Genomic DNA, 27377 nt, shown 5'->3' with positions numbered 1-27377 from the left:
ACATGTTTTTAAAACTTAATTTTATTAAAAAAAAAATAATAATAATAAAAACAGAAAGAAATGAGCATAAACTAGTTAGGTCATAACTTTTAGATAAGTTCAGGATGTCGCAACAATGCAGGAGGAAGTATTTTGTGGTTAAGCTGCATGGTTCTCATTAGTTAGTTCTCTAGTTTACGGACCTAAAATAACGAAACTTTGATGAAGTTCAGGATGAGAATTAATTTGCTTTTCAGGAATTTTAAAATCCTGAACTCACCGGTGTTCCTGGAGGCCCCTGCAGACCTGGGATGGGCGCAGCCTCAACACCTTTTACATAAACAACCTGAAATACATCAGAGATTAGTCAAAAATGCTACTTTCCTGCTACTAATTTTCAGTTTTCTTCACAAGACTCACCTGCCCAGGTAAGCCGACAGGCCCCTGCGGTCCAGAGGGGCCGGAGGGCCCAGCGGGACCACGATCCCCTTTCTGCCCATCGCGGCCCTGAAAAAAAGAAAAACAACTCGTGAACTTAAAACTGTGACTCACTCTACTCCTGGTGACTTCCTACTCGGTTGAACTATCAAATCAAAGCAGGTGGCTGCTGCCACCCCTCCGCTGATGTTCAAGAGATAATTAATATGAATTTGCACATGAAAACAGCAGCGTGACATTTGGCGCCCCTCTGGATTCCTCTGTGAAGTGGCTCCCTCCTTAAAGGCTAAGCTTCATCATTAGAAGATAGTGAATCTATACGGCTGGGTCTAAAGGAGCCCATTGATTCAGCAGAGGGCGAGTGTGTGATGTCGGGGTCAGAGCAAACTACGCCTGAGAAACGAGCCATTAGAGAGAGAAACGGAGGGTAAAAAAGAAAGCCGGTGAGCGAAATGATACAAACAGGAAGTATGATGGGAAGAGTGGAAAATGCATGCAGAGCGGAAACAAACTTTAAATCATATGCGCGGTGAAAGATAAATAAATGAAAAAAGGTTGAAACAAACTGACATCTCTTCCAGCTGCTCCGGCGTCTCCTTTGTCACCCTGCAGATTAGAAACAGCAGAGTCAGACCCCCGAGAATCTGAGCGTAAACACAAGCTGCAACAATTAGCAGGCTTTTACATTATCCTCCTGACATATTTATAGGTCTGGAATGTGCTCACATTTTCCCACCTTACAACAACAAACCATAAAGCATTCTAATGGGATTTTCTTCACAGAATAATGGGTAATTGTTACCTGGAAGAACAACAATGCATGCTTTTCAATTTTCTCTATAAATAAGATTCTGAATGATGTGCCAATGCGTTTGTTTTCAACCGCCTTGCCCCCTCCACTCAGTCAATACTTTACAGAATTGCATTGTGCTACAGTTAAAGCTGCAAGTCTTTGGGGTTATGTCTCTTCCAGATATGCATATATGAAGACTGGATGTTTTGCCCTTTCCCTTCTTCCAAAATGCTGCGATCTCAGCCAGTCGGTTTGGAAGGAGAGTTTCTGGGAACAGAAATGTTCAAGTTTTTCCAGAGATTCCTAATGAGATGTGGGTTTGAATCTGGACTGTTCCATTGTGACATGTATTTGTTTTGATCCAAACCAGTCCCCACTGTAGCTCTGGCTATGTTTAGGGTTATTCTCTGGCTGGAAAGTGAACCACCACACCAGGAAAGCGGCCCACCAACAAAGAAACCACCACCATGTTTGACATCTGCAGGTGATGCACTGCAGATGTGCCCAGGTCCATTCCTCAAGTTCATCCTGTAACTTTTAGATGCACACTTTCTCTAACTCGCCTGAATCAAAGGAGTGTGAATAAATCCAACACTGGCAGGTCTTTGCAGATCCGACTGACATGCTGATGAGGACATTCAGTAGAGGCTTCTAAAAGCCGTCCAAATGCATTCACATCACGCTTTCAGATTATTTGTTTGGTAAATGACTTTGATAAATATTCATCATTTCCAACCCCCTTCAAAATTGTGCAGTATTTTCTGTTTTTTTCTATCAAACAAATCCCAATTTGTCACTTTTTTGTGGTTGTAATGTGCTAAAAAGAAAAAAAAACCTTTGAGCACCTTTATTCACACACTTTAATCCATTTAAGTTTTATAAATTAGTTTAGTGTTAGGTGTTATGATCAATTTAATGTTTATTTAGATGCTCACTGGACCGCGGATGTGCGTACAGTAACCTCAGTCCTTTGTATGTCCTTGTTCATATCACAAATTTTAACAACAAAATTGAGTTTGAAAAAAGGATCAAGGTCTGAATCTCTTTGAGATGCAATCTAAATCATTTGCTTGTTTTAGTTTAAAAGTGTTGCACAAACATCATCAAATACCTAAAATCAGAACATATTTTTATAGCCGATAGGCTGCTTTGCAATATCACGTTGCTAGTTCAGCCTAAATGTCTTCCACTGAGCTGAAATGGTAAACACTCATATGCATAATCATGTACTCATACATTTTAACCTCCCGGTGTCAGATGATATAAATTCGTAAACAGCCACAGACCTTTCTCCCGTCTTCACCTGGCACTCCATCCTCGCCCTGTGTATGTATAAAAAAATGCATTACATTCTGAATTATGGCCAGTCTGCTCCTGGGGCTCTCAGCTCTGCTGTTCCAGTTGCTCACTAAAGGCAGTCATTATGCAGCAGACTTTATAATACATCTCTGCACAGCTTTTGATCCTCCGCAGAGAAATGGATCAGTACATCTAGCCCATTAGTGAGAGAATAACGGAAAGGGGAAAGTATGCACATACTTCACAATATTTTTACTCTTAATAAACAGAGTCAATATCACATTGCTAACCAAAAGCATCAAATGCATCTCATCTGAGTAAATCAAAAGCTGGTAATGACACATCCAGAATATGAAGAGTTACCATTTTGCCCACAGGACCAGGTTTTCCGTCTTCACCTGCTTTACCCTACATCACAAAATGACTCGGTTATAACAGAGTAGTTTAGAGACATAATGTGAAACGAACACGTGAGTAAGACAGTGAGCACTGACGGGTATTCCTGGATTTCCTGGAGGACCAACCGGACCAGGGGCACCTTGCTCTCCTCTTAATCCTGGTAATCCCTACAAGGACAGATCAAATTGGGGAAAAAAAAATACAAATATGCACAGAGTTTGATCATAGCATACAGAAGCAGCTGCAGAGGTACAGTGTGTCCACCCATAAAAGCAGGAGTCGGTTTTATTAAACCGAATGTTTGAAGCAGTTCAGAACCATTATTACTGTCAATATTACATAATGGTCTCCTGTGAAACTGGCCTGGCCTGGAGACATTTTTCTCCACTGTTAGCTTATGCAACAAGCCACAGGAGCAAAAACAGGAATTTCAACATCTCCACAGCGCCATCTGCTGTACGAACGCCTCAAGTTCACTGACACTTTGACTCCAGTGGAACATGCAGGAAATGTATCTTAAAAACAACTATAAGAAACTATAAGAAAAAAAATATACTTGAATTTCTTTTTTTAGTAATAATAAATGTAACTTTGAATAGAAAAGGGGAGCTTACGTCTCTTCCAGCGTCGCCTTGCTTCCCAGGATCACCCTGTAGTGGAAACGTATATTAAAATACACCGTATTAAAAATACATATACACTCATTTTTGTCCTGTTTTAGTTTTTTTATGATGAAAAAAATTATTATATTTTCTATATACCTCAATTAAGTGATTTTTTTTATATACTTAATTTCAATTCAGAAGCTTTCACACATTTTCTTAGTACTGGGTAGATTTGCCTCTAAATTGTATGACTTGGGTCAAACTTTGGGTCAAACGTTTTGTATTTCCTTCCACCATCTTGTCCCATTTCTCCTAACAAAGCTAGCTTAACTGAGTCAGGTTTATAAACCGACTTGCTCACACACTTTTTCAGGTCTTTTTTTCTATGGGAAGTAGAAAAACCCTAATATTTTATAGTTTCCCACTGTAAAATATGTGACTAATTTGGCAGCATTATTGGGGTCATTGTCCATCATGGATATCCGTAAAAAATTTACTTCCGGGCTGATGTCTTGAGATGTTGCTTCAATATTCACCCAAGAGTTTCTCATTGTACCCATTTTGTGAAGTCTACTGCTCCTTCCTGCAGTAAAACACGCCAATAACACGATGCTGCCACATGGGAGCGCGGTGTTCTCAGACTTACCATCTTACCTTATCATCATCTAAATTAAACAACGCTCATGATGACCAAACACTCAACTTCAACTCCTAACCACCGGACATGTCTTGAGAAATTAAGGTGTTTGTCCTTGTGTGCATTTGCATATTATTTAGTTTGCTTTTTGAATAATGTCTTCTGCTTCACTGATTTGGCCTCTCAGTCCAGAACAGGACTCAACATGATGCATTCCTACTGGCTTCAGCCAGTTTTACAAAGTCTCCTGCTTTCATTGTAGGGGTCAGTTGGTAAATGTCAAGATAAAAACACATCTTGGATCTGAAAGGACAGATTAGTAAATATTAAAATTATGTTTATACTTAAATGTGCATCTGCTCACAGGATGGACCAGACCTTAGCCGATCTACCGCTCTCTTCCTGACACCTTGGTTGGTAGTTACGTCACACAACAAAGCGGCTGTGTTCAAGGTGTCGCCTTAAAATACATCCATTCAACTCAAATACTGTTGATTTACCCATGGCAATTTTACACAGCAATGGCATCGTCAACCGGGCTTTTGAGATTTTCTTGAAAGAAACCTAATATTACATAAATCTCTGCCTTTGAAGAAAGCAATAAAAAATTATCTAAAAAGATTTCTAAGATTATTTTTCGGCTTTTAGCAAATAGTACGTTTCATGCCAACCCTGACTCGCCTAGGCAGGAAAAGTTTAGTCTGCTTTAATGTCACACAGTAAGAAATACAGCGCATTTGTGATATTGTGATACACTGCATGGAAATACCTGATTTCACCTGTAATACAGCAACTTTCATTGCAATGATTTTTAGAGTTTGTTCAAATATGTGAGGAACTGGGTTACCCTTGATCCGGGTGGTCCCGGAGAGCCTGGTTTACCATCCAGACCAGGACGCCCATCTAAGCCAGACGCTCCTCTGTCTCCCTGTCACAAGAAGAGAAACAGTCAGAAGCACCAAACCGTGGTTTCTGTAGTGGTACATAAAGAAAGAAATAACAAGGGGTTCTGATTTGCTGCTGAGACAAGACTCAGACAAAAACGCAAGACTCAGACAAAAACGCAAGACTCAGACAAAAACTCAAGACTCAGACAAAAACTCAAGACTCAGATAAAAAAAAGAAAGAAAGTGAATAATTATTGGATTCAGTCTTGATTAAACCAAACATCGTCACACTTATCGATTGCAAACCTTCTCTCCGGGCGATCCTCTTTCTCCTGTGTCACCCTGCAAACATTCGTAGGGAAATTCATTTCATTATATTTGAAAATGAGACGAACATTTCCACCAGTTACGATGACTGAAGCACAGAGCAAACTCACTTTTATCCCTGCCGGCCCCCTTGGTCCCTCCGGACCCTTTATGGACAGAAGAAGAAGTCACGGACGATGATCAGTCATGCACAGCAAATCCACACAGAATTGAGTGGATGTGCATGTGGGTGCATTTAGAGCAGAGTGGAAAATCAGCAGCCATTAGAGCATTTAAAACACCAAACTCACTCGCAGGCCTGGAGCTCCAGGAGTCCCCGCTTCCCCTTTCTGACCTTTGCCGCCATGCTCTCCGGGGTCACCGGCGTCACCCTGGGGTCACGATAATTGAAGACCTCTAGTGAGTGCTACTACAAGTTGAAGTCACAAATGTTAATGCGGTTCGTTGAGATTTTATATGACAGGCCAGCGTACGCAGTGCATGATTATGAAGAGCAGGGAACGCAACGCTCAGTTTTCAAAATGCTTTATGAATAAAAATCTCTAAAGTGTGGCATGCAGTTATGTTCAGCTCCCTGAAGAATAATGCTCTCCTTGCCAAACTTGTTAGTTTTGATGGACTTGGTAGGTTTGCAGTTGTGCCGTACCGTTTTCGTGACTTTTGGTTGCAATGGATTTTATTTAGTGGTACCAAAGTAAAGAGAACTGACAGAAATGCAGACCACACTTGGGTTTTTCTTTTTTTTCTTTTTAAATGCATCTATTAGCATATTTCCTTCAATTTCACAACTTTCCTCTACTTTATGTTGATCCATCACATGAAAAGACATTGACACTTCTTGCTGTGACTTTCATGTTGTGAGGTACGAGTACATTTGCAAAGCTCCGGGTCGAAACCTGCAATTTCAAAGTAAAATGTTCCTGCATTTTTTTTTTTTAATGCACTGAAACCAGAACACACAGTACGAGCACAGACCTTCTCCCCTCGCTCTCCTTTCAGCTGACCCTGGATGTCAGCCTGTTGACAGACAAACATGATGTATCGCATTAAGCTCGGCTTTTTCAATGCATCTGCGTTTTTGTCCAAACAGAAAAGTGAGAAACTCACCACTTTCCCCGGTGGTCCTGCAGGCCCTTGAGGTCCCTTAAAGAGAATAAAGCGTGTAAATCTGCTGAGTTCACGTCTGAAGGTACACGAGTTGATTTCAATATTAAAGAAGACGGCATACCAGCTCTCCTTTCTCTCCTCTCGGGCCAGCGGGTCCAGGGCTGCCCTGTAATCGAACCCAGATCAATAAAGGCACTGAGCAGACGACCTTCCTGGCGGTTTCCTCTCTTATGTACTCTCCGGAATAGCACAAGAGCGCATTGAAAAGCTGTCTGTGCGATTAAACATAAAAGAGTCTCTCACATTTCTTCCCTGCTCTCCCGGATCTCCCAGGTCTCCTTTCTCTCCTGGCCGCCCGGCCTGACCCGGCAGTCCCTGAACGAGCATTCAGTGATGATGTCTGTTACCTGGACTCGATGTGAGGCGGCAGCTTCAAACATCTCAATTGGCAAATTAACCAGAAGAAAATCTCCTACCCGCAAACCTCTTTCTCCTTGTTTTCCTGGAAGTCCGGATTCTCCCTGCAGGAGAAACGGATGAAATTCTCACGATTACATTTGGCTCCTAATCATCAAGTCAGAATGATTATTAAAGTTCATGGTAAATGACACATAAAACACCCAGAGCCACTTACGGGTGTGCCTTCGTCACCTTTATCACCTTTCTCTCCCTAGAATTTGGAAATAGTAAAATAAAATGATAAAGAAGTGGCAGGTGACATGCAATGGGAGTTTTACACCAAAAAAGAGGCTTTTTTTCTTTACCTCTAAACTGCCATCATTAGAAAGGGATGCATGTTAGAAACGAGAGGGAAGAGCTTAGCTTCACAGCGAATATGCTGCGAAATGTATCTACTATGAAAGAATAAGAAAGTGTCACAGTACTCGTAGAAAAAGACTAACAGCAAAAATCAGTGAATCGAATAAAGTGGCGGATGCAGCGCTTAAGAAAAACCACCCTAAAAAAGACACAGTTACCAAAAAATATAGCCAACTCTTTTTTTTTTTTTTTTGGGCTGTTTTTGATTAAATAAAATGAGTAGACAGTGGAAAAAAAGTGGGTGAATAAAATATTTTTGTCTGGTAGAGATCACACAAACATTAAAACAGCTTTTTAGTTCTGAAAGATTAGCCTGCCTGGACTGCTGGACAGATTATTTTCATTATTAATTGTAAAAAATGATTCCCAGCATGTTCAAGCTGATATAAACTCAGATGTAATTTCAATCAACAGACAAGTAACTGAAGTCAAAGGTCATCTGAAAAACAACGGGATGTGATCAATTCTGTGACAGTCATCGTATCTGAATGGCCGATCTGGCTCCATTAGAGCGGCTTGCAGTCTCATACAAGAGACTAGAATGACGGGTCATTAAGACAAATGCATCTTCTAGGGCAAAAGCCTCAGGCATAAATCTACAACCTCACTAAAAAAAAACACACACACACAAATGCTCCACAGCAGTAGCAGGGCGGATGCTTTCCACTGGGATTTTTTGGACGTCAGGTCCTTTCAGTGGGAGATCGGGGATATTTATATTCACTCTTCAGTAGGTGAGCGACATCATTTGGTCAGCAATAAATCTGATGTTCTGCAGCGCATCGAATTCACAGTTTAAAAGCAGCACTTTTAAACTGTGAATTTTAAAAAATCTATATACTCATCAAGTCTGTTATTAACAAACATTTTTGGACAGACTTTATGGATTTGAATACATCTACAAACCTCATTACTGTATGGGAAACATTGCTATTTTTTACTCTTTTGTTTAATTACTACACAAACTCTTGAGGCCAGCAGCACCGTTTGTCCTCCATATCTGACAGTTTTTAAATGTTGTCTGAAGCTGTTTTTATTTTGCTTTTAAAGAATGAATTTTCCTTCGATTCGGACCTGTTTTCCAGGCAGGCCGGGTTTTCCTGGGATTCCTGGGCGTCCGTTCTCTCCCCTCTCACCTGCTTCTCCTGGGTCTCCCTAAATAAACAGTGAAAAAGATCAATTTAGCAATTAAGCTGCTGAACATTTTGAAGAAAAAGCCAATAAGGGCCACAGACCTTGGCTCCTGGTCGCCCATTAAGACCTGCAAGTCCCTGAGGAAAGACCACATGTTTAATCCACACCAAACTGGAGGAGTTTTAGTGAACACAGTTCAAAAGATTGTTTCACAAATAAGGCGTGCCTTTGTGAGGACTATATTATAATAAACCTACTCGCTCTCCTGGCTCTCCTTTAGGTCCAAGAACACCTGACCCTCCAGAACCTGGAGAACCCTGATGGAGCAACAGAAAGTCATGTTGATTTGATAAACGTGATTTCTCCAACATGTGATTGCTCTTGTGGACGCTCACTTTCTCTCCTCTTTGTCCCGGTTCCCCCTTCTCCCCCCTCAGGCCTTCAGATCCAGACAGACCTCTTTCACCCTTTGGGGAAAAAAAGTAGCAAAGAACCAAGAAAATAAAATGTCTGTTTGAGCTGATAATAGTTTATTGTATTTTTTTTTATTCAGACACGTTTTATCTCTAACCTGTTCTCCTTTCTTCCCTGGTAAACCTGCCGTCTGAATGATTAAAAAGAGAACAGAGTGTCTCCATTTCACTGTCAGAGACCTTCAATCAATACTTGCAGGTATCAGATCTAAACACTCACACTCCTGCCCGGCTCCCCTCGTGCTCCTTCAGTCCCCTGGGAACAGACATCGTGTCTTGAAAGTCCATCCAATCAGATTATGAAAGATCCGACACGCAGATCTGACCTGCAGCTTCATGCATCGCTCATCCTAATAGACTCTCAGTCTCACCTTCTCTCCTGCTGGTCCACTTGGGCCTGGTAAACCCTTTGATTAAATTAAAACAATAAGTTTAGACGCTCCATATACATAAGGATCACAAAAAAGGAAAACACACAGACAAGGAATCAAGTATTTAAGCAATGCTCACTCTCAGGCCTGGTGATCCCGGGACGCCTGCCTTCCCTGGGTCTCCCTAAGAAGACAACATTATGCTGAAAACTTTGCAAACCTTCTTTAAATCAATAAAGGTCAACGGTCAACAACTTCAGCTCTACTCACTTTCTCTCCGGTCTCCCCAGAAGGCCCTCGCTCCCCCTACGAAGATGCAAAAGTTCAAAAATATCTGAGGTTACTGACAAAAATGTAAACAGAAAAAGAAATAGAGAAGAGAAGAGAAGGGAACAGAAATGAAATTAAATATCCCTTATTTAATTTCAGGTGTACAGAATCAGTAGTAGAATATAAATAAAAACAGACAGACATAAAATTAGCAATAAAACAAACAAAAAAAGACAATAACAGATTGTACTATAAGGGGAAATTTATATAAAACATGTACATCTACTAGAAATAATTTAGTTTAACTGAATAAGTTGATTTTAAGAAGTGCACAAACTTTGCTTAACATTACTGCAAACTTAACACACTATTGACAAGAAAACGAAAAACTTTGCAAAAAAAAAAAAAAACATGAGGGATGTAAACAACTGGTTGGGTTTGTTGGAAGCAGTGATGGTTATAAAGTCTTATAGCTGCTGAGAGGAAGGATCTACAATCATGCTACTTTGTGCATCTGAGACGCAGCGGTCTCTCAGAGATCTCCAGTTCTGCAGCCGCTTCATGCTTCAGGTGGGAGACATTGTCCAACTAGAGGACATCCTGGGACAGAGCTGGTCTTTCTGATGAGCTTCTCTAACTTTTTTCCTCTCAGCTATAGACAAACTGCTGCTCCAATAAACTGTTTTCAAATTTCTGACCCAAACTGTCCGTCTAAGATAAAAGTAAATCCCTTGGGAGATTCAGAAACAATCAACAAAGCACCAAGGCTTTGCTGTCCAAGTCCTACTGGAACATCAGAGTCCACAGAGAAGCGAGAACAACACCCTCAAAACGCTCTGCTTAAGCTGTCGCCAAGATGCAATCGACTGTCAATTTCAGGAGATTTTAAGCATTCACGGTACCATACATGCCGGTGTGGACATGTCTGTTTCACATGACTCACCCTGTCTCCCCGTGTCCCAGGCTCGCCTGGCTGTCCTCGGTCTCCCTGGTGGGACAGAGGTCGGTCATTCCTCTTCCATCTTGTTACAGAAATATTTGTTTTAATCACATGCGTCTTACCTTGCTGCCGATCTCACCTGCAGGCCCGCGGGGACCCTGGAAAATATCGGAAATATGCATAAGCTAAAAATGTTGCACCCCTGTGTTTTTCAGCCAGAGCACAGGATCGTTCAAAAGAAGCATTTCAGCTCAGGTGAAGCAAATTCAAACTAATTCTAAAAGATTGCATGGTTGAACATCATGCATTATCTTCAGGTGTAAAAAAACCCAAAAACAAACAAAACCAAAAGACACTCATCTGGACAAAAACAAAATCACATGCCATAATTATTTTTTTAGAACTGCTAAAAAAATTATTATGGATACTTAATAAATTACCAGAGTAATTTATTAAGTATCCACTGCTCTGTTTTAACGGCATAATATTTTTGTGAAATTTCTGCAAAGACTGTTGCCATTTATCCTACAGGTGGAGCCACTGGTTAGTGAATCAGGATTGTATTGCACCAATCCATGTGGAGAAAACATTGGCAATACAGTTTGCACCATGCATCTGATTCAAAGTTAAGCTATGCTTCTTTGAGGCGGCCATTCAAATCTCACCGGCCAATCAGAAATCTTCTTCAATCGACTCACCCTGTCCCCGGTCTCTCCTTGCTTTCCTGGAGGTCCAGGTAGGCCGGCACCGTCTTCGCCCTGACGACCACAGATGATCCGCTCTCATTAAAACAATCGCTCTCCTCTGTTCACAGTTAGATCACCAAATCAAGCCTGCAGATACCTTTTCTCCTCTGCTGCCCTGTGGCCCTGCCGGGCCCCTCGGGCCCAGGCCGCCAGGCGTTCCCGAGATGCCCTGAGGATGTCAAAGCAATTAGAAAATGCAAAGTACACGAGATGCGCACAAAGCTTCACCTGCAAAACTAACGTGTCAGCACATTACGAGTGACTGACGATGCTTACAGGGGAGCCCTTTTCACCCTTCACGGCCACGCCGCTTCCCACTCCCGGAGGTCCCTGTCAGCAAAGAGAGATAAGAGCCGAGGATCTTTGGCTCCTCGGGAAATTTCTGCACTCAGAGAACAAGTTCACTATGGCATAACTCACCCTTTCTCCTTGGCTGCCCTTATCTCCCTGAGGGAGATAAAATGAAACAAAGTGAGAAATATTAGAAAAAAAAGAAAAAAAAAGCTTACTAAGCAAAGACAAAAAAAAGAAACTGTACAATTACTGTGACAGATAGGAGAGGATCATTTGTAAACCAGCAAAAATAGAGATATTATTTTGCTAAAATAAACACTCCTGCTTCACTAACCTTTTAAAAACAAATGGGATATGTGAGATATTACTTTTTTAGAAAAAGTAAACTAGTGTGAAAAAAGGAATGATTTGTCAATGATGAATGCATTGAATTGTATTTACACAGTTTCCTGTCTTCCCATGTACGTTCGTGTAGTGAAACAAAAATATTACTTGGGTCTAAATTTAAAGACCGTAATAAAACTTTGTGAAAATCAGGATCAAATCCTGTCAAACCTTGTGATGTCCACTGAGACCAAGCACAAGGAATAGCAGAGTTTTGCTGTATCAAGAAATGTACTTTGTTTGCTTTATTCATCTGGTTTTTTTTTTTTACTTAATAATCCACTGATAAACAGAAAACTGACAATCAAAGCTCCACGAGTGGATATGATAATTATTCGATGAATTCATTAGAAAGTAGAACAAGCCATCATTTAAGCTTTCAGTTTCCAGTGAGAGAAGAAGAGTGAATCTTCATCAGTGTAGACAGAGGGTCTGCAAAGCCCAGCGTGAGATTACTAATGATCATTGCTGCAATAATTAAGCAGCTATTATTTTATCCTGCATCAGAGAAATCTAGATGGTATAAATGGCATCTTCTGCTTCTAATCTGGCAGCATTGTTCAACAGGAGCAACAAAAAATGAACGTCTGTGGCAGCCTGGCTCCAGTTGTGATAAAATAATGTACGCTGCATTGTGAAAAGCATAATAAGGTGCTACAGGAATCCTGTGGAGTGGATTGTAATCAGTGCATGGATTCAGTCATATCCTTTACAACAGCTAATGAGTCCAATCTACACGTAACTAAGAATAAGCTAAAAATATATCCTAAGATCATATTATTAATATTATTATTCATTTTACTGGTAAGAAAAGAAAAAAAAGATGTTTTCAAATATGCATGCAAGGAATGAAACAGAACTCACTGAGCCGGTCAAATCAAATACGGTAAAAAATTGCAGAAAGCATTCATCCACAGGAACAGGCAAAGGTAAATTTGAGCCTCGGCTGTGATGCTTTCTCTGCATGTAACTCAATGCTACCACCATGTGAGTTATTATGAACACAGCAGCTCTACTTTACTAACAATAATCTAATTCAAAGAGGAATAAAGAACTAACGTGTGGCTCTCCGATTTGTTATTTTTCATTCATGTTAATTACCAAGCAGGACCTTGAAAATGTATTAGCACCCTTTCAGCTTCATCTACATTTTGACATGTGGCAGTGACAGATTTCAGTCTATTCTATTGGGATTTTATGTGACAGGTCAAAATAATGAACTTAGAGGTTGTTGTGGCACAAAAGAAGAATGAAACATCATTTAGGGAATCTGAAAAGTGTGGCAGGCATTTGTATTCATTCCCCTTTTGCCCTGGTAAATCAATTATAATTATTCAATTTGCAGAGAAGCTGTGGAAGAGCCAAACCTTAATGGAAAGTCCCGGCGTTCCTGGGATTCCTGGGCGACCGTCCTGACCCGACAGGCCTGGAACTCCGGGGTCTCCCTTGGTTCCGTCGCTACCTGGTCGACCTGGATTACCCTTCATATGAGATCCAGAAAATTACTGGGTTTCCCTAACGAGATCTGTGACACCTTCAGGAGTCTTTCTCCACCCCTCCATAGAAATCAGACATGACGTTATCAATAAAAGATGAGTGTTTTAAATGTGGAACTTTTTATCTACTACACAAAATACAGTAAAAATGTGAATTTTGTCACTTTTTTTTTCATCTTTATCTCGATTTCGCAGCTCTATAGGTTCTTACTGGTATTCCTGGGATGCCTGGCTCTCCCTTCCTCCCTGGAAGACCCCCACCAGGCACAGAGGAACCCGGCTCACCCTGAAACATCACCAAACCACAGAATGTATAAAACACCTCATACATCGCTTTGGTCTCGGCTTTCGTTTGTACCGAAGGAACGTTTTTCTTTGTGAAATTTGAAATAAGGTTCAAGCTCACCCTTTCGCCTTTATCACCCTTTGACCCCAGCGTGCCTTGTCCTCCTGGTTCGCCCTAAAGCAGGACAACAACACAGGGCTGAGTTTTGACATACACCTGGTAGCTTGAGGGTCAGCGTGTTACTCACTGGGCTTCCTCTGACCCCGGGGAGACCCTGGGAGCCCTAAAGGTCGACAAAAAGTTGTTTTTATTGTTAAACTAAAACCAACAACAACAACAAAAAAAAATCAATCAATGGGTTCCAGTAGCTCTACTCACCGGAACACCTGCATTTCCAGGAGCTCCTGGTCTTCCTGGTAATCCTGGATTTCCATCCACTCCAGGAAAGCCCTAAAAGATGAAAATGTAGAAACGCTTCTTTGACGGTTTTCTTTTGATCATGTTGGCATGAACTCAGCTGCACTCACCCTCTCCCCCTTCTCCCCTTTTATCCGCTCAGAAGGGTCAATAGGACTCGATGGTCCTGGTGTTCCTGGACGTCCTTCAGGACCTCTCGGACCTTCCCTCCCAGGCAAACCATCACGACCCTGCATCGTGACATTAGGGGACACGCAGCATGTTAGCTTAAAATATAAAACTGTACGTTATTCCACAACGGATTGTCAAAATGGCTGGTCTGTCTGACTCACAGGCTCGCCCTTGCGTCCATCTGCACCATCTCTGCCTCTTGCACCCTGTGGCACAAAGCAGAAAGAGGCACCTTAACATTTACTGATGTTTTTTTGGGGGGGGGGTTTGCGGATGAAAAAAGTCACAAATGACACTCAAAAACTGGCTAAAACCTAATAAATGTTATTTGATTAAGAACACAACTTTCTAATAAGTTTGAAAGATGTTAAAAGGAGAAAGAAGTTGTAAATTTTTACCGTCTCACCACGCTCTCCCTTCTCACCCTAAAAGGCATAAATGAATAAAATCCGTAATAAGGAAAAAGGCATCAGTAAGTTTCATTTATCCTGGATGGAAAGGATTGAGTTGATACATGTTTTGGATTACAATGGCATAAAACCGACTTACCCGAGGACACTGTACAGTACACTGCTCTGTACCTGGAGTGACCTGAACAAATCAAAGGAAACCTTTAGGTGGAATTAAATATTCATCAAATGATCCACTGACTTTCATTTAACTGAGATCAGGTTGAACCGGGACCAGATCTAAATCCAGACATCTCTCTCTACCCAAAGTAACACTCAGGCTCATTGTTGGACACTGAAAGGTGCCAATATGCTCCTCTTGCTGCTCACTTTATGAGTTAAATCAAGCTAGAACAAGTTTGGCACTGATAGCACCGATTCAGCAAGGTATCAGAAGCATTCTTCTAAAATTTGAGAAAAAGGATAAAAGATTCATGGAGGCCAATAAACTCGCTGCCATTTTTCAATAAACTAGTTTTAAATTATTTATGCTTTATGACCTGGTGCGTTATTCTGCTGCAAGCAGCCATAAGAAGATAGGTATACCATGGTGATAAAGGGATGGACATAGTCAGCAACAATACTAGGGGGGGCTAAACAATGCTCAAATTTGAACCTAAGTGACCGTAAGTGAGCTTACAAATATTTCTCATGCTGTTTCTCCACCTCCAGTGGTCCGGCAGGGCTACTAGCTACTAGCTACTACTGTCTTCATCAAGATAAGTCCAGTCACACAGAGGAAATTTAACCCTCCTGTATTCAGGATTATAAGTGCTGATCTGTTTCTCAAAATATTAGGAGAGGACTCTAGAGGGTTCAGTTTGATATTTTTTTTCAATCTCAGCTCTTTAAAAAAAAAAAACCCACGACAGCCAAGAGTAGCACTTGCATTACCACAGACAAAGCCCCTATCCATCGATCTATCCCCACCATTACTCGCTAATAAACCCCAAAGAGAATTTCAAGCTTTTGTCTGTCCAAAACCAATGTGGTCCGTGAATCAACAGACTCACCTCTGGGATTCTGGCAATTCCACAAAGCAAGTCGGCCAGATCAGGGTGCAGAGTGTTGAGTCGTTCTGCGTTACCGGCGTACAGGACGTTCTGTGGGCTTCGGTCCGTCACAGCCCGCCGCAGCTCCTCTGTGTCGGCTTGGCCTATTCCCACAGCTAGCACGGTCACACCTTGCATGCAAACACATATGTGAAGATTCATGTCAAGTGAAGCATCTCTGCAACATAGATAAAGTGGAGCAGATATTTTTCACACTGAGTTTTTTTTTTTATATCTCAGGGAAGTTGATTTGTGAAAAATTAGCTTCCCTGTTTATTACACATTATGTAGCCTGAACGATCACACAGCACCCACATGTCACAGAGTCACAAAAACATGGCAACACAGTTAGGAGAGTATGACCACTAGAACTTTTCAGGCAACCTAAAATAAATAATCCACAAAGTAGCTCTAAAAGACCACGGACCTGGATTATTTGGAAGTCAAAAAGAAAATGAAAATGTATGTCACTGAAATGAGAAAAAAAGATAAATAATTTCTACAGTGCCTCTCAGATCTAGTCTCTTTTTACCACAAACTTCAATGTTTTTTATTGGTAATTTATCTTCTATTACAAAAAAAGGATCATATGACTATTAAGTGGAAGAAAAATGATATGTGGGTTTGTTTTCAGACCACTTGAGATGTTTATTACTTTTGTTTTTAAAGAACAACTTGAGCCTAGATTTGGTTCACTGGAGCTGAAATATGAGTATCTGAATAAATGTAGGTGAATACGAGTGCATGCCACACATTTCAGATTTGTATTTGTAAACAGGATTGTTGGTATTTTTCCATCTATTTGCATTACTTTGTTACAAAATCCCCCAAAAAACACACACAACTGTTTAAAATATTCAAAAGTTCAAGGGGTTATTAATACTTTAGAAAGACTGATTCTCTGAATGACTTTTTTTATAATGAAGTTTGTTACAATCAGGAACAAGCCTCCAGAAAACTGAAAAACAGCCGAAACACTGAGTGCCTTTAAATCTAGACTCAAAAACCGTGGGTGGAGTTGGTTTTGAAACATAATCAATGAAACGTTATTCAACAATCTGATGTCTAACAATGGCAAAATGAAACGCTTCAATTGTCGACTGTTTCTATGACTTTGTATTTGTGTGTTTTTATGATGTAAAGCACTTTGAAATGCCTTGTTGCTGAAAGGTGCTTTGCAAATAAACTTAATTTGATTTGATATTTATAACTCTGACTTTTTATTCTTAAAGTTTTGCATAATGTTTGTTTTAATTCTTATGGATTATGAAGGACACAACTGAAAAATATATTTAATTTAGGAAAGGGATCAAATTATCCAAATGCTTAGCAGTGATTTCATCTAACCAGAGTGATGTCGGTGTCACTCATCACATGTTCACGGTTTCAGTCCCTCACACCTGCATCTCTCAGACCGCTGGCTGCGAGGGTCAGGTTGTCCACAGACTTTCTGTCAGCAATGATCACGACCGCCCCGGGCACCCTGGGTCTCCGTCCAGCTGAAGGGGTCAGCAGGTACTGCCGGGTGAACGTCACCGCCTCACCTGAAGAGTAACACAGTTAATGTTGCCACTGCACACCGCCACACAATATCAACTGCTTAAAACAGATGATTCTTTAAAAAAATACAAATAAATAAAAAAAACAGACCAATGTTATTCCCTGGGCTTTCATCAAAGGGTGTAGACTGGATCTCTTGGAGCAGCGTGTCGAATCTCGAATGACGATTGAGCAGGAACCAGATTTTGGGTCTAAAGCTGTACACGACCACCCCAACCTACAAAAACCAGATTATTGTCCAATTTAATAAATAATAATCTATCAGCATTTTTACCTACTTTTCTCTCTTTTGAGAGTGAAATGTACCTGCGAGTCTTGGGGCCCAATAGCTGCGAGCGACCCTGCTGCACTGGTGACAATGTCCTGCAGAGGTCTCACCAGGTCAGACCGATCGGTGGACGTCGGCACAAGAAACACCACGTCAAGACGTCCACCCAGACACACTGCAGAGAAAACGGTTCGCAACAATGGCCAAATGCTCCCTGCTTATGAGGCTTTTTAACGCGATGATGGTGCATTACCGGTGCGTTCATCTACAAAAGTCTCAGGTGAAACTCTGCCTGCGAAGGTGGGCTGGATGGTGAATCTGTATCTGCGGCCCAAACGCAGCCCGGTCACCAGGTACGAGCTGGACGACACAGGCAGCGTGACGGACAGGCCCCGGCCGACATCTGACAAATATTTATATTTAAAATGATGAAACGGTTATTGACAGAGTTTGGCTGTACAGTGTAAATCGTGACTTCCTTTTCTTCACCTGTCTCCTCTTTCCAGCGAAGAATATATCCTGTGGCGCCTTTAAGGAGAGCCCAGCCCAGCCGCACAGAGTCCGCGTTAACCTCGGTCGCTCGTAAAGTTGTGGTTGGTAGTGTGGGGGCTGGGGTGACATAACCAGCTGTGCAAATGGAGAACACACAAGATCACAACCCAACGCCAACATGCTTCACCATACGACGTATCCGACAGTAAAACGCAGGGCTCACGTGTGGTGACTCTGACGGAAACGGGCGACCCTTCCCTGTTTTCAACTAAAGCGATGACCTGAACCTCGTACTGAACTCCAGGGTCGAGCTGGTCCAGATCCATGGAACTCACATCCCGGCCCACCAGCTGGCTCCGCTCTTCCCCACCTACAGCAGCAGAAAGTTGTGTGAAAAGAAGACCTTCTTTGCATGAAAATCAAATTTTTATTCACATTCCCATGAATTTATATTAAAAACAAATTGGTTTCATTCAGAAGGGTGTGCTGGAAATCACACCGACATGGAGGCAACGAGCTGTAGGAATCTAAAGTTGAAGACAAAACTATTGAAACAGTTTGGTTGAAGTGTTAAATTTAAACATGGATAGGTTGTCGGTCTGATCTGAGATCGAACAATGATTTTATTGCAAAAAGAGGCAGAAAGATGGACTTTTCTGCAGCAGATCAGCGAGGCAGACGAGAACACAGCAGCACGACAGAAAACAGACGGACAAACACAAACTAGCTCACCGTCGACTCTTCTCCAAATGATGCGATAAGCTGTTGCTCCCTGCACACCGACCCAGGAGACCCGCACCGCTTCCCCTCGGGCTTCCTGGACTTTAAGCGACGTCACAGTTCCCACAACCGACTGATCGGATTCTGTCAGGACAGAAACATTTCAAACTTTGTTCCCATCCCCCCCCCCCCACTTTCAGCAGGGGCATTGCTAAAAGCAACAACATTAGCTAAGGAGAAAACAAACGAGATACCTGTTCTAACGCTGAGGACAGCTGGACTTCCTTCTCGAGAGCCAACGAGAGCAGAAACCTGCACAGTGTAAGCCGAGTTAGGTCGAAGGCCGTCTATGGTGTAGGAGGAGACATCAGCAGCTACGGTTTGTGTTGTTTCAGTTCCTGCATGGAGATACAGAAAGTGTCAACATTAAACTTCTCAGTACTTTTTTTTTTATGTGTGATACATTTGCCCCAATCCCCCTTTACTCTGATACCCTTAAATCAAATCCAGGGCAGTAAATTGCTTTCAAATTTCCCGTAATCAGTAAACAGAGTCAACATGTGTCCAATTCAACCTCAGTATAACAATAGCTGTTCACTAAAGGGATCAGACGTCTGTTGGAAAACATTAGTGAACAAACGGCATCATGAAGACCAAGGAACACAGCAGACAGGTCAAGGAGAAAGTTATGGGGAAATCTAATAATAGTATCTAGTACCTATCTAATATAATATCTCCCTTTGCACGGAATAGCAGGAATTTCCCCCCATTATACTTGTGGCTCTTCAACAAAAGAAAACAAATCTATAAAATATAAAACGTATGTCTATATCTAAAGGTAACAGTTTTTCTGTACTCTCATGCAAATATTTTTAAGAACTTCAATAACAGACTTTCTTTTTTTGAAAAGTTTAAAGCTTCGGATTTGTTCTAAAACAAAATATTATTGTTATTCTTAATAATTTCACTATAAAAAACTAACTAATTCAGTATTATAGGTATTCTGAAAGGCTAATAAGTCATTTTTTTATCGAAAGGGTCATGCAGGTTTTACGGTTGTAGACACATTTTATTTAGTAGGAGTGAGGGCAAAAAAAGGCTCTTTGGATTGTAAATGATGCTGACCTCTGACCTACACTGACAGGTTTATCAGGGAGATCATTAATCACTGAAGCAGCCAAGAGGCCAACGACAGAAACAAAAGTGCTTGGCCAACATATACAACTCTATGTGTGGCTGGAAAATAGCACCGCACAGCACATGGTGGTGGCAGCATCATGCTGTGAGTATGCTTTTTTTTAAACCATAGATGGGGAATAAGGTCAGACTTGTAGGAAGATGGAGGATCACCTTATTAAAGCATATTTATGTGTTCGAATGGTCCTGTCAAAGTCCAGAACTTAATCCATCACTGTTGGTCTCGGTGACAGAGGTTGAGCTATTTTGCTAGATGAATGGGAGAGAAAAAAAAGTAGTCTCCCGTCTCCATGTTTTTTGTTCCAAATATCTACTATCTCCCATGGCTGAATACACACACAAGCCACACTATTCATATTTTTATTTGCAAAAAGAAAACTTTTTGCAAAGCCATGTTATATTTTTGCTTACCCTTCAAAATTATGTCTTGCTTTCTGTTGATCTGTCGTGTAAAATACCAGTGAAACACGTAAAGTTTTGTGATTCTAAAATGTGTAAAGAAGCACATAATTTCAGAGGGAGGTCATGAAGACTTTTGTAAAGAACTGAACATATAAACCTTTAATAACTGCTGTATCTACAGCAAATCACTTCTTACCATCTTCATGGCTCCAAACGATCTTGTACCCAGTAGCTCGAGAAAAGGATGACCACGTAATGCGTATCCTCTGTGACAAAACCTCAGTGGCACGAAGCCCAGACAACGCTCCAGTAGAGGGATTTGTCCTTGAAGACAAAGTGATGACTTCGCCAACACGCTGATTAACGATGGGGGCGACACCGATTACCACACCCTCATCCGGCTGCAGGCCATCTATTGTGTAAAAAGTAGACTCTGCTCCCAGAAGACGAGACTGCTCTGCGACTGCAAAGAACAGAAGATTATAAAATACATGAAAATATATTGCAGTAGAACATCATGAAATATACGCCTATCTCACGGCTCTCAAAAGCATACACACCCGATTAAAAGTCCAAGTTTTATTATTAGCATATTTTTGAGGCACCTTTCAATTTAATTTTAGCATTCCCTCGTCTTGAGTTCACACCTTCCATTTGATTTCTGTCATAATTGCTCATTTGCATCTTTTAGATAAAAACCAAAGCTGAAAGAAAAGGAAAAGAGCATGCTGTATAAAGGTATCAGTCAGGAGAAGGATGCAGAAACCATAGTGACATAAAAAAAAAATATGAGAAAAAACTGGACATTTCTCCATACCTGATGAAAAGGTTGAGTTAAAAACTTATCAAGGAGGTTAGAAAGACCATGTTAGTAACACCGAAACTTTACAACAAGAACCGCTAGTGTTCTACATGTGACTTTTAAGAGTTTAAGTAGAAGGTAACTGGACTTCTTCTCTTGTTTCTTGAAGATGATTCATCTCCCATCTAAAAGGATTCTTCTTAAGTCAAACACTAACCTATAAACTTATTTATTACCATGTTTAGGATGCAAGGCTTTTGGATGCAAGGCTAAACATCAAGAAACAAGAGGAAAAGTACTATTCCCTTCCACTTAAGACCATAAATCTACACCAGTGACATGCGACAACAATTATTGTCTGTAAGTTGGAATAAATGGTTGAAGACAAAATCATTTTCTTCTACATTAAATATTAAAAACTGGGTAAAGTCTCCCAAGCCTTGTGGATGAGAGTCATATGATTAGATAAAGCTAAACTTCAAGTTTTAATTTGCTATTTCAAAAGGCATGTTTGGCACGAAAACAACTCTGCACATTACCCGAAGAACACCGTACCTACAGTGAAACAAAGAAGTAGCAGCATCATGGTATGGAGTAAGTTTTGTTCAGATGGAACTGTGCTCTTTGTTAAGATGGATGAAATCATGACTAGTTCTATGAGGCTTTCAGATTTGAGCTAAAACATTCAGATACCTGCCGGGAAACCGTAGACAAAGACTTTGTAGCTTTTAAGTGAACCAAAGCAGACGTCCAAATCAACAAAAGAATGACTTCCTGAGGAAAATTAAAGGTATGGAAAGGCCTAGTAGCCAGAGGCCAGAACCAGATCTGACCAAAACTCTGCAGGTTCACTTAAAGAGGAATGTGGACATGAGCTGTTCTCACAATCTGAAAGAGATGAACAACTTTATTAAGGGTGTCAAATATTGTCAAGATGACGATGGCTGAAGCATGTACCAAAGAAGACTAGAGGCTAAAATTCAATCATAAGACGTTACAAAATATAACTTGTGCACATTTATACAACCAGATATTTGTCGTATCCCCACCCCCCAATATATCCTTTATCAGAGATTTGCTTTTTTCAGATGCGTTATCTAACAGGTTGCACTAGGTGGAAAAAGGTTTTAAATTGACTAATTATCTCACTTTATGTCAAAGATTATAAGGGTTTGTATACTTTTGGGATCTACTTTAAACGGACAGAGCTTTACTTACTGTTGCCTTGCCTCCAAGTGACTCTATATCCTGTTGCACCAGTGACACCTTGCCAAGCGATGCGAATTCTCCGGCTGTTTGCATTTGTTGCTCTGAGATTGGTCACTCTGCCTGCAGCAAGCTCTGCAGAAAAAACAAAGGTTTGCAGGTGTTTCACCTGTAAACCTTTTCAGGTGATTTCAAATGCGCTGTTCAGCTCACCTGGTTTGATGAAGACGGTGACGGTTTCTCCTTCGTTCGTCCTCACCAGCGCAGTGACACTGACGCCGTATGACACCCCCACTGTCAGATCTCTGAGGTCAAGGGTCGTCTGATTTCCGGGAATAACTTGGATCGACTCTGTTCCATCTGACATGACACCGGGAGAAGCAAAGGCCATCCTTTTTTCCTTAACCAATGAAAAGTAACAAAAAGAACAAAAAGCAGAAATAAAATTTGAGCGTACCTTCGCTGTTTAAGATAACAATCCGGTACTGGGTGGCCCCCGCCACGCCTGTCCACCCAATTCGAACTGTGCTGCCCAGTGACTCCACCACTCTCAGGTTGGACACGCTTCCTATTGGCTGCTCATCTGAAACGGAGAAACAATCATCCGTGACATGCAGTTCAAAGCTTGAAATAGCAGGGCATTTCTCGCCAGCGTGATTATGACCTATAAACTAAGCAGAAATCTGTTTACAATGGCTGACTGACCTATGTTTTCAGTGGAGACAGGCGTGGCTTCTTCACGGCCTTCATACAGCGTGTACAGCTTGAAGATGTACTCAGTGTTTGGTCGGAGACCTGTTAGCTCGTAGCTGGTGGTGATTCGGGGAAAGGACAGGCTCTGGAGAGGACTTCCTGTGGAAAAGAGCAAGATTGCAACATTAGAGGTTTTAGACTCAGCATTGTATCTTAACATGCAATCATTTCTCCTTAAGAAGGGGGAGCAGAATTACAATTCTTCAGCTGAATCTAAAATTTACTTCGTCCTGGACAAAAAGTGAGAAGTGTTTAGGGTGTCTAAATCCAACTGTGACAGTACATCTTCTGCACTGTGTTGAATTTTCAGACTAGTATTTACTCGGTTGTTGAGAACTGGTGTATTAAATTGACAATAAGCCTTTGAAATCAACAAGATATCCAGGTTTTCACATAAAAATGTAAAAAAAAAATAGGCAACATAGTCACAAAAGACAAGCAACCATGCACAGACACACCAATTTAGAGACTGGAGGTTAAACTTGAACAATTTTCAAAATAAACTAGAGAAAAGCTATGGAATCTGAAAGTTTCAAAACTCCATATTTTTGATGTAGTTCGGATGAAGATCCTGGATACTTTGACTTAAAACATTAAACTTCTCAAACTGTCAACATGTTTTCAAAGAAATGCTTGCTTATCCGTATGTTTTCAGGACCAGAATTAGAAGGAAAAATTTGAGCCATTATGTTGCGTTTTTATCCGACCTTCTCCCGCTCTCCACTCCAGGCGGTAGCCTTGAGCGGACCGGATCGGTCTCCAGTTGAGGCGGATTGAGGAGGGTCCTGTGGTCACTGCTCTGAGAACCTGCTGTTCTTGACGTTCTGAGGAAAGCACAGTGAGGAAGCAGCATGCCATTATTTTCTTCCTAAAGCTCTCTTCCAATCAATAAAAACAAACGCCAGGGTCCCGCGAGGCAACATCACAAAAATGACAAACATGCTCACACATATAGTTACAATTACAGAAGTAGAGGATATCAAATTGTCTGTGCGTGTCCTTTCTGAAACCTTTTCAGTTTTCAGACAGTATTTCACTCTGTACAGAAAAGCAGCAGCTCTGGAGTGACTCAGTGGCTTCATCTCATTGAAGTGGCACCATATGGGAATCACACATGAAAGGCTGTGAGGCTTGTGTCTGTCCAACCTAAACAGTAACACGTGTTTGACTTTTAGAAGAGAGACAAACAGGCAGAGAGATTCTTGGCCATCTTTTTTCTGTTTTCTTTTCTTTCCCTCCTCGTTTCCCCGTCTGTGTTTTTGACCGGTCAAAACAGAGGGCATTCGCCTTTTCAAAGAGGATTCTTAATGGGTTACATCACGTCAGCAAAACTAAGAATAATGCTCAAAAAATGTTTTGTTTTTATCTGAAAGGTGAAAGCTTTTCAGAGAAGATGAAGACCTACTAGAATTTACTGCAATGTGAGAAATGTGGTCTTCTGTTCAGGCTTTGGCTTTGAGTTTCAAACATGGACAAAAAGCAGTGACTAAGCCTTCGCTCTAATTAAAGTGTGAGGTTACAAACATTATGGTGATCTTAATACTGACGTTGAGCAAAATTATAACCAAATGGAAAATGATGCAAATTCTCACACTAATGCAAATTCTCACAGTAATAGTAAAATAATGGACACAGAAGTATCAATAAGAAGGGTCCTGTTGACCTCCAGAGACAAGAAACTGAACTGTTTTCTAAAGAAATGGAACTGAAAAATAGGAAAATATCCACTTTGCTGCTTTTTACTATGTGCCATTTAGAGATCTAGCCTCACATAAAGTGCTGTAATTAATTGCTGATTTTAACATGTTTTGAGGGATTAGGATGTAGGGGGGGTAAAAATACCCCTTTACCCCTTTACCCCATTGGGGGTAAAAATCCCCAGAAGCTTAAAGTGACAAACATCTCACTTCCTACCTATCTTGAATCTGGCTGTGGCTCGGGGCCCCTCAGTGTTGCCCTCATACAGCGGGATGATGGTGACAATGTACTCAGTATCCGACTGCAAGCTGGACAAAGTATAGAGCTCAGTGTCACCAGCAACCTCCACAGTCTCCACGCTACGACCTTGGTGGAAAAGCAAAGCATAAATATTTTTGAAAATGGAAGATTTTAAAGAAAAATATTTTTAGAAAAAAAACTCTAACCTGTGAATGGTCCCCATACCAAACGGTATGCTTGTGCACCACTGACTCGTCTCCATTTGACACGGATGCTGCCCTCAGACACCGTCTCCACTGTTAACTGCTGCACAGCCTCCAGGCTCACTGAAGCGATCGGAGACAAACGATTACTATCATTTTCTGTTCCACTAAAAGGTATTACCGCCTAAAGGATACAGTACATGCTTTATAACACCTCATAATATTGATCCAATCTGTTTTCTTAAAATATACTGATGAAAGCATCAGTTGTGACGGACTTACAAGTGCGAGCGTTGAGGACGGATGGGGATGCACCGTTTCTGGAGAACAGAGGGTACAAGTTGATGACATACTCTGTGTCGGGCTGAAGAGACTCCAAGGTGACAGAGGAGGCGTCTGCAGGCAGAGACTGCTCCAGCAGCTGGGCCGCTGGTTGTCCTAGTCAATGCACAGGGCAAAAAGATGCACAGTGGACTGTTATTGGTCTGGGAGGCATCTCAAAATACGCTTAACGTTTCATCCAGCATAATTACAGGAGCAGAAATGTACAGTATGTGTGGTCTTTAGATCAGGTAACCTTTTACCCAGCAATGCCTTTTATAGGTCATGTTAGTGGGTTAAAACAGTATTTCCCCCTTACTGATATGTTCTTTCTCTAAAATTGTTAATATCAAAGAAAATCTGTTTTCACATGATGATTTTATTTATTTAAAGGAAAAAGATTTACAGACCAACCTGGCCGTTTGTGAAAACTAGTCGCTCACAACACCTACTAACTGCTTGCCCCACCCTCGGCCGCCATCCAGCCTCAGTGACGACTGACAAAAAGTCATTTGCATAACTATAGATTAATTCTGTCCCACTTTTCAATCAACGCAAGAGTCTCTGAACTGGAACGTCCCCTTTAAGGTCATACTGCAGCATCTCAATAGGATTTAGTTCTGACCTCTGAGGAGCTGCAGGTCTCCTCTATACCCTTACACAGCAATCACATACAAAACGCCATTCTTAAGTTTGCTTATCCATTTTACTGTAAGTGGGCTTCAGGTGGCGAATTAACTCAATTTAAAGGTTAGCCTAAAACATAAACCGTGAAAAACTTGTCCTGTAATTACTTTTGACTATCTGCCTGGCGAGTCGAAGGGTGAACATGAGATTCCTCTGGCGGAGGAGTGAGAGTGGCAACTCCTGCCACATGTTCAGTGGGAGAAGCCGTAACTTCCCTCAGGGGGGCAATTTCCCCTCCTGAATCACTGTGTAATCATCAGAACCTCTCGACACACCCTGTCCTCAGAAATGAAAGGATTTTATGACTAATTGTTCACAGTCTATAAAAAGAGTTAAACTTAGCCTTTTTCACACCTATTGAAGACGAATGCATTGAATAAATTAGGTCGTGGCTGCAGCGGTGCAAACTCTTACAGCCAGTGCCTGAGGGCACTTCAGAGTAAGAGAAGCTAACGTTAATCACGCTTTACTCAAACTCCTGTGCATTCTTGACACGGTTCCAACTTGCCATCAACAAGTTGACAGTTTTTGACTACTGTATCGACTTGACTGTAACCCTTCACTCTGCTAAGATTGCTTCGTGATAACGTCAAAACAAAGGAGGAATGTAAAATTCATAATGTAGGTCAGAGGCAGAATGTCTAAGAGTGACAGGAAACAATAACAGAAATGCGAGTGAGCCCGACCTCGTGGCCCATAGGTGAGCCTGTAGCCCTGCACAGGAGTTGAAGGCTGATCCCATTCGATGGAGAGGGAGAAGTAGCCCGCCTGGACCAAGCGAAGGCTGGACACTCCTGGTAGTGACCCTGTGTGAAGAGAAGAAGGAGAGGAGAAGTATTCCTAGTGTTTTTCTAGTCTTCACCTTCTGGTTTGTGTCTGCCGTCAGCTCTTACTGGTTCGCTGCTTTGCAGAAACAGACTCTCCAACACTGTTGGGGTACTGGGCGATGACAGTCACCAGGTAATCTGTTCCTGACCTCAGATCTTGTGCAGTGAAAGTCCTCTGACTGGCCGTGACTGATTCCTGTAGAGAAGGACACATCTCTTATTTGTAGT

At 41.4% G+C, this 27377-nt stretch overlaps 1 protein-coding gene across 3 annotated transcripts in view; it reads right to left on the bottom strand.

The window, feature by feature from the left end:
- The window catches only part of col7a1 (collagen, type VII, alpha 1), a 79321-nt gene that overhangs the window by 33909 nt on the left and 18035 nt on the right, over positions 1-27377 (bottom strand). For 2 of the 3 annotated variants that reach the window (XM_081607204.1, XM_081607203.1), the window contains exons 8-68: positions 27216-27345; positions 27009-27128; positions 25597-25752; positions 25318-25437; positions 25088-25237; positions 23881-23997; positions 23126-23272; positions 22878-23003; positions 22634-22780; positions 22433-22555; positions 20609-20875; positions 19068-19211; positions 18826-18957; positions 18317-18463; positions 18091-18228; positions 17855-18004; positions 17640-17776; positions 17424-17550; positions 17174-17317; positions 15735-15904; positions 14822-14863; positions 14671-14697; positions 14434-14478; positions 14212-14331; positions 14063-14134; positions 13932-13967; positions 13805-13858; positions 13610-13684; positions 13270-13383; positions 11645-11671; positions 11501-11554; positions 11322-11393; positions 11177-11236; positions 10601-10636; positions 10482-10526; positions 9539-9574; positions 9408-9452; positions 9269-9304; positions 9118-9153; positions 8996-9028; positions 8820-8891; positions 8682-8741; positions 8526-8561; positions 8365-8445; positions 7106-7141; positions 6948-6992; positions 6775-6846; positions 6593-6637; positions 6472-6507; positions 6340-6381; positions 5655-5735; positions 5475-5510; positions 5344-5379; positions 4998-5078; positions 3523-3558; positions 3004-3075; positions 2873-2917; positions 2497-2532; positions 988-1023; positions 400-486; positions 260-325 (exon numbers count right to left, since the gene is read on the bottom strand). In XM_081607204.1, coding sequence (XP_081463330.1) covers positions 260-325; positions 400-486; positions 988-1023; positions 2497-2532; positions 2873-2917; positions 3004-3075; positions 3523-3558; positions 4998-5078; positions 5344-5379; positions 5475-5510; positions 5655-5735; positions 6340-6381; positions 6472-6507; positions 6593-6637; positions 6775-6846; positions 6948-6992; positions 7106-7141; positions 8365-8445; positions 8526-8561; positions 8682-8741; positions 8820-8891; positions 8996-9028; positions 9118-9153; positions 9269-9304; positions 9408-9452; positions 9539-9574; positions 10482-10526; positions 10601-10636; positions 11177-11236; positions 11322-11393; positions 11501-11554; positions 11645-11671; positions 13270-13383; positions 13610-13684; positions 13805-13858; positions 13932-13967; positions 14063-14134; positions 14212-14331; positions 14434-14478; positions 14671-14697; positions 14822-14863; positions 15735-15904; positions 17174-17317; positions 17424-17550; positions 17640-17776; positions 17855-18004; positions 18091-18228; positions 18317-18463; positions 18826-18957; positions 19068-19211; positions 20609-20875; positions 22433-22555; positions 22634-22780; positions 22878-23003; positions 23126-23272; positions 23881-23997; positions 25088-25237; positions 25318-25437; positions 25597-25752; positions 27009-27128; positions 27216-27345 — 5094 coding nt within the window. The remainder of the gene's footprint in view (positions 1-259; positions 326-399; positions 487-987; positions 1024-2496; positions 2533-2872; positions 2918-3003; positions 3076-3522; positions 3559-4997; positions 5079-5343; positions 5380-5474; positions 5511-5654; positions 5736-6339; positions 6382-6471; positions 6508-6592; positions 6638-6774; positions 6847-6947; positions 6993-7105; positions 7142-8364; positions 8446-8525; positions 8562-8681; positions 8742-8819; positions 8892-8995; positions 9029-9117; positions 9154-9268; positions 9305-9407; positions 9453-9538; positions 9575-10481; positions 10527-10600; positions 10637-11176; positions 11237-11321; positions 11394-11500; positions 11555-11644; positions 11672-13269; positions 13384-13609; positions 13685-13804; positions 13859-13931; positions 13968-14062; positions 14135-14211; positions 14332-14433; positions 14479-14670; positions 14698-14821; positions 14864-15734; positions 15905-17173; positions 17318-17423; positions 17551-17639; positions 17777-17854; positions 18005-18090; positions 18229-18316; positions 18464-18825; positions 18958-19067; positions 19212-20608; positions 20876-22432; positions 22556-22633; positions 22781-22877; positions 23004-23125; positions 23273-23880; positions 23998-25087; positions 25238-25317; positions 25438-25596; positions 25753-27008; positions 27129-27215; positions 27346-27377) is intronic. The other variant, XM_081607202.1, reaches the window with a different exon arrangement.

The sequence above is a fragment of the Poecilia reticulata genome, chromosome 5 (genome assembly GCF_904066995.2).
Source record: "Poecilia reticulata chromosome 5, P_reticulata-male-v2, whole genome shotgun sequence".
In the NCBI taxonomy this organism is placed as follows: domain Eukaryota; kingdom Metazoa; phylum Chordata; class Actinopteri; order Cyprinodontiformes; family Poeciliidae; genus Poecilia; species Poecilia reticulata.
Note: the sequence above shows the minus strand (reverse complement) of the source record. Positions and strands in the feature narration are given on the sequence as shown.